The sequence below is a fragment of the Candoia aspera genome, chromosome 3 (assembly GCF_035149785.1).
Source record: "Candoia aspera isolate rCanAsp1 chromosome 3, rCanAsp1.hap2, whole genome shotgun sequence".
Taxonomy (NCBI): Eukaryota; Metazoa; Chordata; class Lepidosauria; order Squamata; family Boidae; genus Candoia; species Candoia aspera.
In genome coordinates this window covers 70,393,373-70,408,661 of record NC_086155.1, presented here as the reverse complement: position 1 = coordinate 70,408,661, position 15,289 = coordinate 70,393,373, and the positions used below count along the sequence as shown (strand labels likewise).

The window sequence follows — 15,289 nt, the reverse complement described above, 5'->3', positions numbered from 1 at the left end:
GTAAGGATGGAATGGAGACATCTCGGCAGAAGACCTGGGGAAAATAAGGTAGCCAGGAGATTATACCATAGTGTTTATGGGCCATTGTTAGAGCAACTGGATGAAAAAGATAAGTTAAGAACATTGTTTTTTGGGGGGGGGGGGTGTTGTTTTACAAGAGCTGTGAAAAACAGACAGGGCAAAGGGGGCTTCTGAGTTGATGAAAGGTGAAGTTTCACTGATGATGTTACCTAGTTGGGTAATGAAATGTCTGCAAGCAAACAACCAAGCTCAGAGAGCTCCAAGAACTCCATGAACAACACTGTCAGAAGTGACCTTAGGCAGGAAAGTGAAGGAACTAGAAATACAATTAGTGTTTTTGTCAATCCTTCCATGTAAGGATTACAATATAAGAAGAGAGATCTTGAAAGTGAATAACTGGGTTATTCATATATAACAAAACACTGAAAACCAAGAGGTGAAATCCTAATGCAGGAAGACAAATAAGATGTTACAGCCATCACTAAAGTTTGCTGGGATGGCACACATGATCAGAACATAGCCCAGGAAGGCTACAACTTACTCAAAAGGAACAGACTCAGGATAAAGGGAGGAGGTATGGTATTGTCCTGCATATTAAGAAAGCATGTGCTTGCATAGAAATGCACAAATTAAGGCACAGAAATTCCACTGAAAGTGTTTGGGTGAAAGAAAATAGAAACAAAAGTGATTACATGATGGGAGTTTATTACAGACTGCCAGTTCAACAGAAAATACAGGTAAGGCTTTTCTGTGTCAGATTACTAAGCTTTCAAAAAGGCATGTGATAGTGACAATGGGAGATTTCAACAGCCCTGACATCTGCTGGAAATCAAACAACAGAGAGAGCCAACAAATTCCTGTTTACAAGTAGGTGCGTTATAAATTATTATATTTGTTTCATTTCAGAATTATTATATTCCACTGCAGTTGTCTGAATAGCTGTTGATTTACTGTTGTAAATGAACATTTCAAAGTTGCTTATTTTCCAAACCAGTATGCTCTTCACATATCATTATTTCTATTGTTTTATTAATTTTTTTAAATTATATTGTTCTTTGCACTGTGTTTGTCTTGTATAACTGGAGGTTCTGGAATAAGGTGGTTTATAGATCTTATACATAAATAAATTTAAAAACAACAACGAGAGAGCCAACAAATTCATGTCTATTCTTGTTCACAACTTCATTTGGCAGAAGACAGAAGATGCATAAAGGTAGTCTGCTATCTGGACCTATTTTTTACCAACAAGGAGGGATTGGTTGAAGAAGTGAAGGTGACTGGAACCTTGAGGGAGAATGAGCATGTTATCTTTGAATCAAGAGAAGAATTAAACGTGTATATCAGAATTTAGAGGAGATCTTAATCAGCTCAGGCAGAAGGTAGGTCAGCTGGAAATCCTGAAGGAAAGATGTGTCTAGAAAGGATGGGAAACACTGTGACTGAAGATAATGAAGGTGTCATCACAAACAGTTCCTACTAGAAGGAAAAATGGAAGATCTAAAGAGATATTCAAAGCTACACCTAGAGCTTTCTAAAAGGTTGAAAAGAAAAAGGGACTTGTATAATGATGTGCAACCAGAGAAAGGATATAGGGCAGTTGTCAGAAACTTTATTGATTGTATTACAGAGGCTAATGTGCAGAATGAGCCAAGACCTGTGAAAAATGTATAAAACATTTTGTTTTGTTTTGTTTTATCAGGAGCAAAATACAGGTCTGTTGTGAGAAGGAAGGGGTGAATTGGTAATGTATGCTAGCAAGGAGACAGAATACCATATTTCACATCTGTCTTCTCTCAGAAGGGAAACAAAGCCCTAACTTTCCATTGTTCCTCCACTAGTTGAAGGCAGGGGCTGCAGCTCAGAATAGGCCAGGATAGGGTAAAAGATCATGTCACTAGTTTAAATCAATTCACATCTTCAGGGACAGATTCGTACATCCTAGGGAAGTGACGGAACAAGCAAAGGTGATCACAGAACTATTAACAGCAATCTTTGAGAACTTACACTGCGCTTCCAGAAAAGTGGAGGAGAGCAAATGTTGTCCCTGTTGTCAAAAAAAAAAAGGGGAAGCAGGACCTGAGAAATTACACACCTGATATTTATACAGGGCAAGGCCCTCAACATATTTGTGATTTTTTTTTTCATCTGTTCAATCCTGTCCAATTCTTGGAGACTGCCTGGACAAGTCCCTGCAGTTTTCTTGGCAAGGTTTTTCAGAAGTGGTTTGCCATTGCCTCCTTTCCAGGGCTGAGAGAAGATAACTGGCCCAAGGTCACCCAGCTGCCTTCGAGCCTAAGGCGGGACTAGAACTTGTGGTCTCTGGTTTCTAGCCTGATGCCTTAACAACTACACCAAACTGGCTCTACATTTGTGAATACTTGGAGAGGAATGCAACAAATAGCAAGTGCTAGCACAGGTTTGCCCCAAACAAGTAAGCTTGTCTCTCTAAATATTTGGTAATTTTATCTATAATAGCAATTTTCACTATCTTCCCTGGAAGAGATGTTAAGCTGACAGGCCTATAATTTCCTGGATCTCCCAGTGAGCCCTTCTTAAAAATTGGAGTTACTTTGGTCACCTTCCAGGCCTCAGCTACAGAAGCCAAGTGTAGAGACAGGTTGCATATTTTAGTTAAGCGGTCCACAATCTCAGCTTTAAGCTCCTTAATAACTCTTGGGTAGATGCCCCAGGACCTGATACCATCAGGGCCTGGGGAAACCTCGTGGACATAATGTATCTTGGCCTCTGCAAAACATTCAACAAAATCTTTTATGATATTCTCATTAATAAAATAGTAATATATAAGATATAGATTATATGATAAAACTGTTATATGGATTTAATTGTAAAGCATCAGAAAGAAGGGATAAAACTACTCTTATAAGATTAAAAAGTAATCTTACAGTTTCTGAGAGTCAGTTGCAACTAAACAGATGACGAGAGAGAGAGAGGGAGAGAGATCAAGTGCAGTGCCCTGTGCTGTTTGTCATTTTTATTAATGACCTGGATGAAATGGTTAAGGGGGTGATTATCAGATTTGCAGATGACCCAAAACTAGAAGGAGTGGCTAATACTTCAGAAGAGAAACAGAAGATTCAGAAAGATCTAGACAGGCTTGAATAATGGGCTGAAAAAGATATGTCAGTAGGGAGATAAAGGAAATCTTGCACCTGGGGAGAAAAACATGAAGGAAACAAATACTGGATGGGGAAGATCTGGCTTGGCAGTGGTACATGTGAGCAAGATTTGGGTTTCTAATCACAAGTTAAACTTAAGACAATGGTGTGATGCAGCTGCTAAAAGGCAGATGCTATTTTGGGATGTATCAACTATATTAACAGGAGCATAGAGTCCAGAACACAGGAAATACACTTTACACAGTACACAGATCACACATTACTCTGCCTTGGCCAGGCCCCACTTGGAACATTGCAATCTAAAAAGGACATTGACAAACTGGAATAAGGTCAGAGGAAGACTACCAATTTTTTGAGGGAACTGGAAACCAAGTTCTATCGAGAATGGTTTAAAAAACAGGATATGTTTAGCCTGCAGAAGAGCAGACTAAGAGGTGATATGATACATAGTGTTCTTCAGATATCTCAAAGGTTTTCATAGGGAGGCGTAAAATTTAGGTTAGATATTAAAAAGAATTTCCAGATGAAAGATGCTGTCAATCAATAAAAGTGATATGTTCCCTTTATTTATTTATTTATTTATTTATCAATCAAATTTAGCCACTGCCCATCTCCGCCAAAAGAGGGACTCTGGGCAGTTTACAATAAAATCAACCACGAAATATAAACATTAAAATCCCATAAAATCTTTACCGGAGGTCTTCAAATAAAAGCTATGAAATGCTTTAGTAGACTCTGCACTGGGCAACGGGTTGGACTAGATGACTCTGAAGAACTTTTGAGCATGATGATTTTACAATTAGTGCTTGTATCTGTCAATTGCTATTGTAAGTTGTTAATAGCGTCTGTTAGTGGCCTTCCTAAAGATCGGGCTAGAAGCAACTTCAAGTAATCTGGCTTCGTATACCAATCATGCAATCCTAGGTTTAGTACTCAATACTTAATCTCCCTACATGCAGATACTTCAGTAATTAATAATTCTGCAACATAAATCATACAACCATATTAACAGCTTCTGACCCTAACACAATGCAGCAAGAAAAAAAGATCATGTCAAAGACATCCATAAAAAGAAATAGGTTTATGTAATATAGCCAGATGGGTTAAACAAATGACTCATCTCCCAGAATCCTAGGAAAGTGCCCCTTTTCTATTAACCAGCCATGAGTCATATGCCATGCTAAGAGGAAAGTGACCACCTCCTACGCAGATACTAACCATTTTGCCATTCCAGCAGGGAAGTTTCCCTTGAAATCCCAAAGAGAACTGGGTTGGTTAACACATTCAGTACCCAGCCAGGTAGTAGCCCCTGGCTGATTTTAATTGATCTGAAAAAGCTAAGCATTGTCAGGCCTGGTTAACTCTTGAAGGGGTGGCAAACATGGAATCCCAAGGCTATAGGCTAGGTTGGTAAACTGAGAAAACATCCTTGTTAATCTTCTGTATTGTTGCCAAAAAAACTACAAAGAAGAGTTGAGCATTTACCTTTACCATCAAGTTGTACCACTACAGATGGGAGGGTGAGTGTGTTGTATAGGTTCCTTGTCCAAAAATCACAGATCACAAAGAGAATGAGCCATACAAGCCAAATATATGTGCAAAGCAAGGGAGAAGAGGTCAATGTTTAGCTTCTCCCTGGATATGCCATGGTTTTGTACTGGCAGAAAGGATTCAGAATTCCTGAGAGAACCTTCAGATATGCACCCCTGGCAACTGAAAATGGTACAGCTCCAAAAAAAACACTGCCATTTGATTCTGCTGCCAGGACCAACCCTTTGAGCAGGCCTCTTCACTGACCTCATTAATGTGATATTATGCCAGGAGAAGAGATTATGACACTGACAGGGGAAAAAATAGAAAGAATTGCAGTGTAATTCTGCTCAAATGGCAACAAAGGTATCTTGCGATGTGTATATCAGCCTCCTCCAGCCTGGTGCACTCCTGAGGAGATGCAGCCCTGATATGTTTGAGGGCATGACATTGGATAGCTGATCTGACAGAAAAATCATTTCACTTTCACTTACCTATAGATATCTACATAATCACCAGAAATAATTCCTTCACTTGTGCTTTTAAATTTGAATTTTTTTTTTCATCCCAAGCTAAGAATCATTTTTGTGGAGTGCACATATCTGAATATGACAAATGACTGAGGGCATCTGCTTAGAAAAAGAGGTGGGGGGAAAGAGCTGATAGAATTGCACAGCAGATGATATATGGGCCTTCTTTTTTACTCTGAGGATTAATTTCCAGCTGGATAAAAGCTCTACATGGAAAGGATCAGCAGTTTGCTTGTACTTCCATTGGCATGCAGGAAAACAAAAAAGCATCAAGGGCAATATATTACAGTTCCTCCTTAAAGATTAAAGAGATTTATAAAGACTGGCTGTATCAGCTATGCAGCATATCTTGGGCCTGAAAGAAACACAGAGTTGGCTAAATATAGCATATCTGCATTCTCTTCAAGCTGCTATTGGTAGCCTTTAAATTACAAGAGTGACAGAGCTTTTGTCACGAAAATGAAGCTGTGGTTGAGATTCACAGCTCCCTTCCCGTTTAAGGAACACAAGAAGATGGAGGCCTCAACTATCTCTATCGATATGGTTCACCTCTTTGTTTGCTAGAGGAATATTTAAATTTTGGAAATAGGAAGCCTTCCAGCAAAGGCCAAGCTCTTCCTAACCAGATTTTGGAACAACCATCTGGCATTAGAACCGTTAGCTCACATCCTGCGTATCAACATTCTGTTAAGCAGCCTTTCCTCACGGTTTTTGAGCAGCTGTGGATTTCAGAGCTGAGTTAATGTATTAATCCTGAAATTATCTGTGATTGGGACTTAAAGATACACTCCGTAAAGAGAAGAAGATTGATCTCAGAATATCACACAATTATAAAGGTGATTCAGATATATGTTTTTTTTAAAAAAACATTTTTAATATTTGTGTTCTCTTTTAAAGGGAAGAGAAGTATCTACTGCAGATGCTGCAGATGCTGCTCTTCCTATTTAAACTTCAAGCCATCCAATTATTCTTGGCTGATATTAATGTAATAAGATAGCATTAAAGTATAGACAAACTCAAAGATTGAAGAAAGCTTTAATAACATAGAATAAATAATTTTTTTATAGTTATGTAATACTGGATACTAAATGGTACTAGTTTGTGTATCAAATAGCAAATATGAAGGTTTTGGGCAAGATAACATGCACAGTCTTTTCTCCACTATATTATATAACTGCATTTACTTCTAAACAAGGCTTGTTTTGCTTTCAAGATGCAGAATTCTAAAATGCCATTTTTAAAAAGCTTACTCAGCAGAACAAACAGAAAACACTATAATCCAATACATATATTTAGGCATTTATTTGTAATGTCAGTTACATTCCCAGTTACAGGTTTTCCTTACCTTTATTTTCTGACTTTTTCATGCTCCCTTTCCTCTCCTTGCTGCAGTTCAGTAGGGGGGGAAAAATAAAAACCCAGCTGATTACTAAAATGCTGACTTTTGATTTGTCATTCACAGCCAGTCATAGGTCACAAAGGCTGCCTTTCTCCATCCAGGGTAATGATGTGATGATAATTTGTACGGAATGATGCACAGTCCTGGGTTATAGTTTGTATTATAAAGAATCAGAGGAAGGATGGGATGCAAGAAGACATAACATATTTAATAAAATCTGGCATGGAACAGGATCAGGAGTCAAAAGGTTTTCTTAATTCATTTCAATAAATGCTATCTCACTTGTTCATTTAACAAGAATGTCAGATGAAAGAAAAGCAGCCCTAAGGTTCTTGCTATGGCAAGATTTATCAAATTCTCATCTTATGCTGAGTTGTACTTTGAAAGCTAGAATGTCTGTGCTTTAGAAATCATGATGCTTTCTGTTTTCAGTAATTTCCTCCTGAAACCATTCCAAAGCATATTAAAATACCTGGACCTCCTGGTAAAAAATAACTAGCAATAATATGAAAGTCTAGCCTAGCAGAGAATAAAGTTATGCTTGATATGCATCTTACTAATCATTTTCAAGGATTTTCTAGCATCTAAAGCAGTGTTTCTCAACCTTAGCAACTATAAGAGGTGTGGACTTCAACTCCCAGAATTCCCCAGCCAGCAAGAAAAGTATACAGTACAATTATTTCTACAAAGCATTTTCTTCCTTATTATTTGGGTACCCTCCTCAATACAGCATTGTTTGATAAATATTACAAAATGAAATCTTTTTTTTTTCACTGAGGAAATAAAATCCATTCAGCTCTATTTTTTTAAAAGTGCAGATACTTCTAGGTTAATTTGGGATCCTTTCAGCTTTTGAAAAGGATACATGGTTGAATATATGAATACTCCCCATGTCATTCACATATTGGGAGATGTGCTATTATAGTTTTCAAGTTGTTCTAGTACAGAAATTAGGTTGGTATTAAGTGCTGTTTTGGTTACTTTCTGTGACTAGAAAGCCAGCATTAACAGAATTTCCCAAGTTAAACACAATCTTTCTATTTTATTCCAGAGAGAAATGGTTACATCACTGATCCTCAGACTTTCAGACAGTCATGCCGAGATTAGGAAATCCTCCTGAAGGAGAGAACTTTTAGCAAACATGATGTCATGGAACATCCCCAGCTAGCAGATGGCCACCAACATTGCTCTGGTCGTAATTCCCCCAGCTAGATAGTTTATCTAATTCTTCTTTATGCTTTTGCCCTCCTTGACCTCCTGGCCTTTTAGTTGTGTCATTCTGTGGGGCCTCTTAATCAGGACATCATCTAATATTCAGTGCTGCATGAAGACATTTAAAATATGTTAAAATATGATTCATGAAAACTTCAGCATATTGTATCTTTTAAACCCAACATTTTCAAATGCAGGTTAAATTCAACTTGTCAAATACAGTATATTAATTTCCATTTTTTCATCCTTTTTCTGCATTCATGACTTGAAATAAATGTAAGACTTATAGGAGAATGTGTCATTTAACTGGGTAAAGTACCATTCTTGAATTATTTTGGTTTCAAATGTCAGTAATACTTCTGAGTCATGTTTAATCCCCCTGTAAAATCATGCAAAAGTTTAAATGAAAAATCTATTTTCCTCTTTTAGTATATGCATCATTTACTCAGAAGAATTCAATAGCCTGCTGTTATTTTAAGCCATTACTGGATCTGTATTAACCTACTATGTACAAGTGTAATTAAGTGTAATTATCAGAAAAGTGAACTAAAGCATTCTAGCATAGGTTGAGTTCTGAATTTGGCAGACTGTTGCCTACTATGATTTTACATGTTCATCCTGTGCATGCAGTATATATTTTTCAGGTTCTTTTTCATGAAGAACCACATCCACAGGAACAAAGCGATTCTTGTTTACCACTGATGGATCATGGCAAAACAGTAACAGCTATTTGCACCTTTCTTGGTCTCTTCTCCAGTACATCGGAATGGACCACCAACTGAATAACATAGGCAAATGCTTGCTGTAACCACTTGTTCCTCTTTAGATCACTGGCTACCATACTGTAAGAAGGGTGAAGATTTATTTTTTTGTGTCCTTGAGTCAGTGTTGGCTCTGGCAACTGCCTGGACAAGTCCCTGCAGTTTTCTTGGCAAGGTTTCTGAAATGGTTTGCCATTGCCTGCTTCCTAGGGCTGAGAGAGGCTGACTGGCCCAAGGTTGTCAGTTGGCCTTGTGTCTAAGGCAAGACTGGAACTCAGAGTTCTTAGTCTGGTGCCTCAACCACTACACCCAATAATACCATGCCATACATGACCTTTGTTGTTCATTGCAAGGAAGAGCAGGATGGACTGCATAAGAATGCAGTTTTTAGCAGCAGTGTGTTCTACACTCAACCTAATCTTCTACTACAGTAAACATTTAGAAAACCAGACCTGTATTTCATTACTTAACCAGAGACAAGCAACCTTTCTGCAGTACAGTAGTCCACCCATGTGGAGTTTTGAGAGCATGCCATGTTCTTATAAAATGGCTGACATGGTGGAGGAGACAGGGACAAAACAAATATTGATCAGAAGCAAAATAACAAGGTTGCTTCCTGCTGTCCAAGGAGCCTAAGAAGCATTTTATTTCCCCAGATTTTTATCTCCCCCCGCCCCCCGCTTTTTAGGGCAGTGTGTCACACTTCCGGAAACCAGGTGTGTGTTAGCAGCTTCCCACCATTCTTGTTTTCAAAGAATAGCAAGGCGGCTAACATAATGTCAGACGGTGTTAGAGGTGCAGCACAAGTTTCCATTTATTTTTTAGTTAGAAGAACTGAACAAAAATTGAAGCTAAGGCAGGGAGAGAACCAGCCAATTGCCAGACAAGGGTTTGCAGGTATACTTATGCATGCAGGTATCACAGTGCCTGTTTTTATTACATTCATCTATCCACATTAGTGTTTCTCAACCTTGGCAATTTTAAGATGTGTGGACTTCAACTCCCAGAATTCCCAGTCAGCCATGCTGGGAGTTGAAGTCTACACATCTTAAAATTGCCAAAGTTAAGAAACACTGATCTACATAATACACACTTCTCAAGGCATGGACTAAGTTAAAGATAACTTTATTAACATATAACAAATGCTAATACAGCGACTGTATGGAATATTTGGGGAAGGGGGAGAGAAGACTATGCAATGCAAAACAAAACTGCATCTCTCATGTTGTTGTTCTAGACAAAAATTGTTTAAAACACTTGTCTAACCAAAGAACCCCTCAGTTCCAATATGCTCCCATTATACAGTCATTATAAAAACAATTGTTCAGTTTAGAAAATGCATCCGATTCACAGTAAAGTGCTGACATCATGAGGTGAAAATGATGGTAAATTACTGAAGATAATAATTTTGGAGAAAAGGTGTCACAAGAAGATAGTAGTATATGAATATTCCCCATATGGAGTGATGTGTACAATTCAGAGCATCAAGTAGGTATTTTAATCCTGCAACATTTAATAACGTACATTTGCAGAAAAGTCACACAATACAATGTGTTTGTACATTACCCCTCTGCCATAAATATGAATTTTGGAATGGAACTCTTTGTAACCTTTACAAGGCAACATTCTGAGGCATACCATAAACTAAAGTCAAAAGAGTGCTTCTATTCTCCTCCAATATCTAAGTGCATATAATCTCCTTCAAGGGAAGTTCAACACTGGATGACTTGATGGACATATCCGTGTACTTTGCTTGGAAGGCAGAGGTTTATCATTCTTTCAGCAGGCTTTTTCATCTTCCCATTCTAGTTTCCTATCCAACTAGTAAACAGGTCAGACTCTACTAAGCTTTTCAAGATTAACAAAGGTCAGCTACATGCTGTCACAGAGCTGAGTGATGTATGTATCTATTTCTTTCTTACAAATGCAACTTATTTTATCACTTTGTAAATCTCTTTGGAAGATTTGTCTTCAACCTATTTTGGTACACAGAATAAGACAATGGATGGAAATATAGAATTGGTTCAAATTAATAATCCCCCTAAGACCAGCACTCTGTCCATCCTTTCTGCAGAAAATCACAAATCACCGTGGCATCATCTGCTATTTTCACTGTGTGCTTGGGGCACAGACGAAATGTGGATTCCCAGCCTTACATTTCAAGTCCCCTGCTCGTAACAGACTGACACTAGACACCAAGCCGAAAAAGTTTGTGGCAGAGTAGAAAGCTAGACCAAATGCTTGCTTTGGGCTGAGATATGTGAATTCACCCATTGTGAACCAGGCCATTAAATCCTGATTTAGTGCAATGTACAAACCCCATGATGGAAACCAATGAGGGTAGTTGTCTCCAGAAACAGCCACGGAAATCTAGACTCTGGAAACGACAGAGGCTTTTATCATTTCCTCCTTGCTTACACTAGATATTCAGCATGAGTAGGTTAAAAGCAAATGAACCTTTCTGCACTGAAAAGCTGTAACAAACATATCTTCCTATTGCGAACAGCCAATGCTTTGTTACACTCAAGAGAGTTAATATATATATAATGTGTAAACGTGTTTCCTTTTTCTTAAATATGCTGCTGCCATTGATGTTTCTAAACTTTATAAGTCTACGAAGGGGTAATGCTTCAAATTCCACTTTTTGATGGTATCATGTAAATACCAACTCCCAGAAGTACCAACAGGGAGTGTTAATGGAATTTGGTGGAAAGGGTTCAAGGTCTTTTAATTAAAAAGAATACCAAAAACCTTTGGAAAGCTGCATTTCCAAATATATGCTGTGATGGGGTGTATTCTCCCAAGAAGTTCTAAAACAAGCCATGCTAAAATCCATAGATGGGTTGCATCTACATATATGGAATTTTCAATTACTGAGTTGTCAGAGACACTGAAGTTCTTAAAACACCTAACTAGTCATCTAACTCCAATCCAGACTGCAATCTAACTATTTTATTACAGAGTAAAAAGCTTGGGCTGGCTTCAGACATGCTCACTCTTCAGTAATAAAATTACAGCAACCATTGCTTCATATAAATGATTATATCAAGCACACCCTACTGTTGGGGGAGGGGGAGGGGGAAGAGGAAGGAACAGAAAAGTGTTTGTTCAATTAACTATGCATGTGGTGTTGCACTTAATCATTAAAAAATAAGAGTAACTGGCAAATATAGCACAGAACAAAAAGCCAGTGTTTTTAAAGTTTCAAGCTATAAAATAGGTAAAAATTCAATAGTATGCCTGAGAGTTAAATGGCAGTAATGAATAATTCTTATAAAGTATGATGGTCATAGTGATATGGTGATGTAGTTATCAGCCAAAAGCAAGATTTTGCTTTTTAAGTAGGCAGTATAGGTATACTACAATTTTGAAACATACATGACTCTTGTGGACTTCATAATGGCTTCACACTTTAAACTTTTGAGAACATTTTACTGTGCTGCAATGGCCATTAATACTTTGGATGGCTTCTAGTTCAACTGCTATCTGTGAAAACAATGAATGCAACGGTAACTAACTCACATATGCATACTCACACATAAGTAACTGCTAGAATACATCTTTAAATCAAATAATATTAACAAGTAGCAAAATAGTGTATTGATAAAAATGTAAATTTTAAAAAGGCAAGTGGACAATGCTATGCACAACTATTAATGAGACCCACAGAACTCAATGAAACTTGCTCTGAGGCAAGTGTGGACACAGGACTGCAGCCTGGTTCTCCCTCTAATGCTTTGTGTAAAAATAAAATTCTTACAAAAATAAAAACCAATTTCCTTCTATTGTCTTCTGCAGATGTTAGCCTATCTCATTAAGATAGGAAAAATATTGGAAGAGTATGCTCTCTCAAATGATGTGTATATCATTACATGAAGATCTTCAAGACTATCAGATATGGGCTCAAAAATCTGCACTACTAGAAGGCAGCTAAGAGTTGCAACTTTTCTTCATCTGCTGATATCTAGTGATCATGTAATTATTGCAGTCTAGCTCTGGCAATCGTATTAAAAGGGTGCTACTTACTGACATAGATGGAGCAAGCTTCCCAATCATGGAAGATCTGTAAGTACACTCAGAAAAGATGCTTATGTGACTCTGTTCAAATCTACACCCTAAATCTGTAAAGATCTAAAAGTAATCTGGACATCAGGCTGAAGTGTGTAGCAGCATATCTTCCTGCATACATTTTATGTAGAAAGGTTGAATAACCATACCAAGTTTTTGATCCCTTAACAACAGCTAAGAGTTTGAAATGTACTATACCAACACTGGGGTTCTGCCAATTCAATTTTGCAAATATTAATATACAAGGGGAAAAAACGGCAATGCAATTATCTAATAGATTGTGGGTATGCAGACAAAATGGCATTAAGCTCCAATCTTGTATCAGAGAAATAGGAAGTCTTTAGTTCTATTTTGTTATGTGTGGAAGTTAATTCTATACTGTCAAAAAAGCGTAATTTTGATATCAGCAGCATAGTTTCAGGAGAAAGTAACAATTCAGTAAAAGTCAGATTAATTTATTCAAATGCGTTTCCACCCCACCCCTTTTATAATGTTTCAAATAAGACAACTTGAGAGAATTTAGAAAGTTAGGCTGTTTTTACGTATTGTATCAGACAATGCAAGACCTTTTTGGACAACTGCCTGGAGGACTTAGGGTAAGAGAAAAAGCTTAGACATCTTACAAATGAAGTCCATTTCGTTTGAATCTTGGATCCTTGAAGCTGGCTTGCATTGCAAGATTTAGAATGGCAGCCTAATTCATTTCATGAACTATTGATCATGAAATATATAGAGAAAAAGAGGTTGAATTTTAAACATTCAACAATGTAATTTCTGTTTGCACAGGCCAACACCAAGGACCATCAGCACCATCTATCAAAAAATGTTGAATCCTACGTAATGTGTAGAGACTCCTACAGTAGATCCCCAGTTTCTCCATAATCATTGCAGAGGAGAAATTGGTTCCTCAAGAAAAGGCAATTTTGAGCAAACACACCAACATTTAAATATTTGTTACTCAGTTTTTGATCTAAAATCCACTGACAGGAATTCAGTCAATACTCAGGTTAACTGCACCCTCAGCAGCATATAAACTCTAGAACGTTGTAACAGCAGAGTGAATATTAAGGAATAGGTGTACAATAGGCAATCTGCTTTTATTCAGCCAAAGCTTTCCCTTACCTGCAGCCTCAGTCTGATGCTGATGTATGGTATGAAGCAATTAGCAAGGAAAGGAAGAGGACACTGGCAATACAGGTTGAGGCAATAAAGTCAGAATTCTCCCTTTTGTAATTCCTAATGCAGAATTAAAAACTAACCAGATGAGCCAGGAGGGAAGGAGAGAGAGAGAGAGAGAGAGGGAGGAAGGAAGGAAATAAAAAACCCCCAACTGCAACTAATTCACACCTATTCCTAGAACTGAAATTCTAATGGCACTATAAATCCAAATGAAAACTCTCAACCCTCTTAATCCAATTAAACTAAATCTTAGTATTGGCATACATTTTTTTGCACATGTGATCAAGCTTCATGAGTTACCTGGACAATTCTAAAATACCGACCCAAGTGTCATTAATAACTGCAGAGATATTTTTCCTCACCTCTATAGTAATGGAACTTTGGTACTTATTACATGAACCACCAACTGGGTCTGACATTATGTCTGCCCACATAATCATTTGCCTGGGGGGCAAAATTGGGACAATTCTACAGGAGCAAGAAACTGTGATACTGCACTCTTAGTGACTGGTTGTAGTATATTATAAAATTAAACCTTTAAAAGTACTAACCATATAGTGCAACTTTTCTCAGATCTAAAACAAGCCTGCTCTATAATAAAGGCCTAAAGCCACTCCAAATTTAAAAATCTAGTTTTATTATACAGCAGCATTTTTATGAGAGATATTTTTCTGAGGTTGGCTCCTTAGCAAACCAAGAGATTGAAGTCACCATGATTCTTCTTCCCAGTTTATTGAGTACTCAAAACATACATTATTTGACCTGTATAATGCATGTATTTTCCACAGTGCTTGCTGCATTGCAGGTACACCTAGAATAGTGTGTGTTTAAATAGGCATGGAGTGTTAGATCAAGGATCCATGAAAATGCACACTGAATATAGAGAAGCACTAATTGTAGCTGGAGGGAGTGAACAATGGGTTCTACAGATCTGCTCAGGTGTAGCTGTCTCTGCATAGCAATTACAATTACTTGAAGTCCATGCACAAGTATTTATATGCCAAGAAGTAGGATGCCATACAAAGTAATCATTGAGATGTAGTTCCACAATTATTCTCCAGTAAAATCGGGGAGAATAGCTACTCTTTAAAAAAGAGCAGAGCACAGATACAGCACATCATAAACAAAACCAGAATCAATGACATGAAATTCTTATTCCCATTTTAAGGATGCTTAGTTAGCTTCTTCTGCATGGATTGGAGGAATCTTGCTGGACACCAAAGTGTAAACATAAGGCCAAATTTTGTTGGTCTCTGTCCCAGAGAATGAGTGTAGGATCCCTCTGTTTCTGAAATACAGGTCAGAATTTGTATTAGTTAATGAATAATTGTAAGGAAACCAGTATTGCAAGTTCTACTGTGTCCTTTAATTAAAGCCAAAACAATTAGATAACAACATAAAACAGGGCTGATCGTTTTACATTTGTTGGTATGCATACCTTTTCTGATAAAA

At 37.5% G+C, this 15,289-nt stretch overlaps 1 protein-coding gene across 5 annotated transcripts in view; it reads right to left on the bottom strand.

Moving 5' to 3' along the window:
* Positions 1 to 9,386: 9,386 nt before the first annotated feature.
* The window catches only part of AK4 (adenylate kinase 4), a 40,245-nt gene continuing 34,342 nt past the window's right edge, over positions 9,387 to 15,289 (bottom strand). For all 5 annotated transcript variants that reach the window (XM_063298068.1, XM_063298064.1, XM_063298065.1 and 2 more), the window contains one exon: positions 9,387 to 15,125. In XM_063298068.1, the coding sequence (XP_063154138.1) occupies positions 15,015 to 15,125 (111 nt within the window). In that variant the 3' untranslated portion in view covers positions 9,387 to 15,014. The remainder of the gene's footprint in view (positions 15,126 to 15,289) is intronic.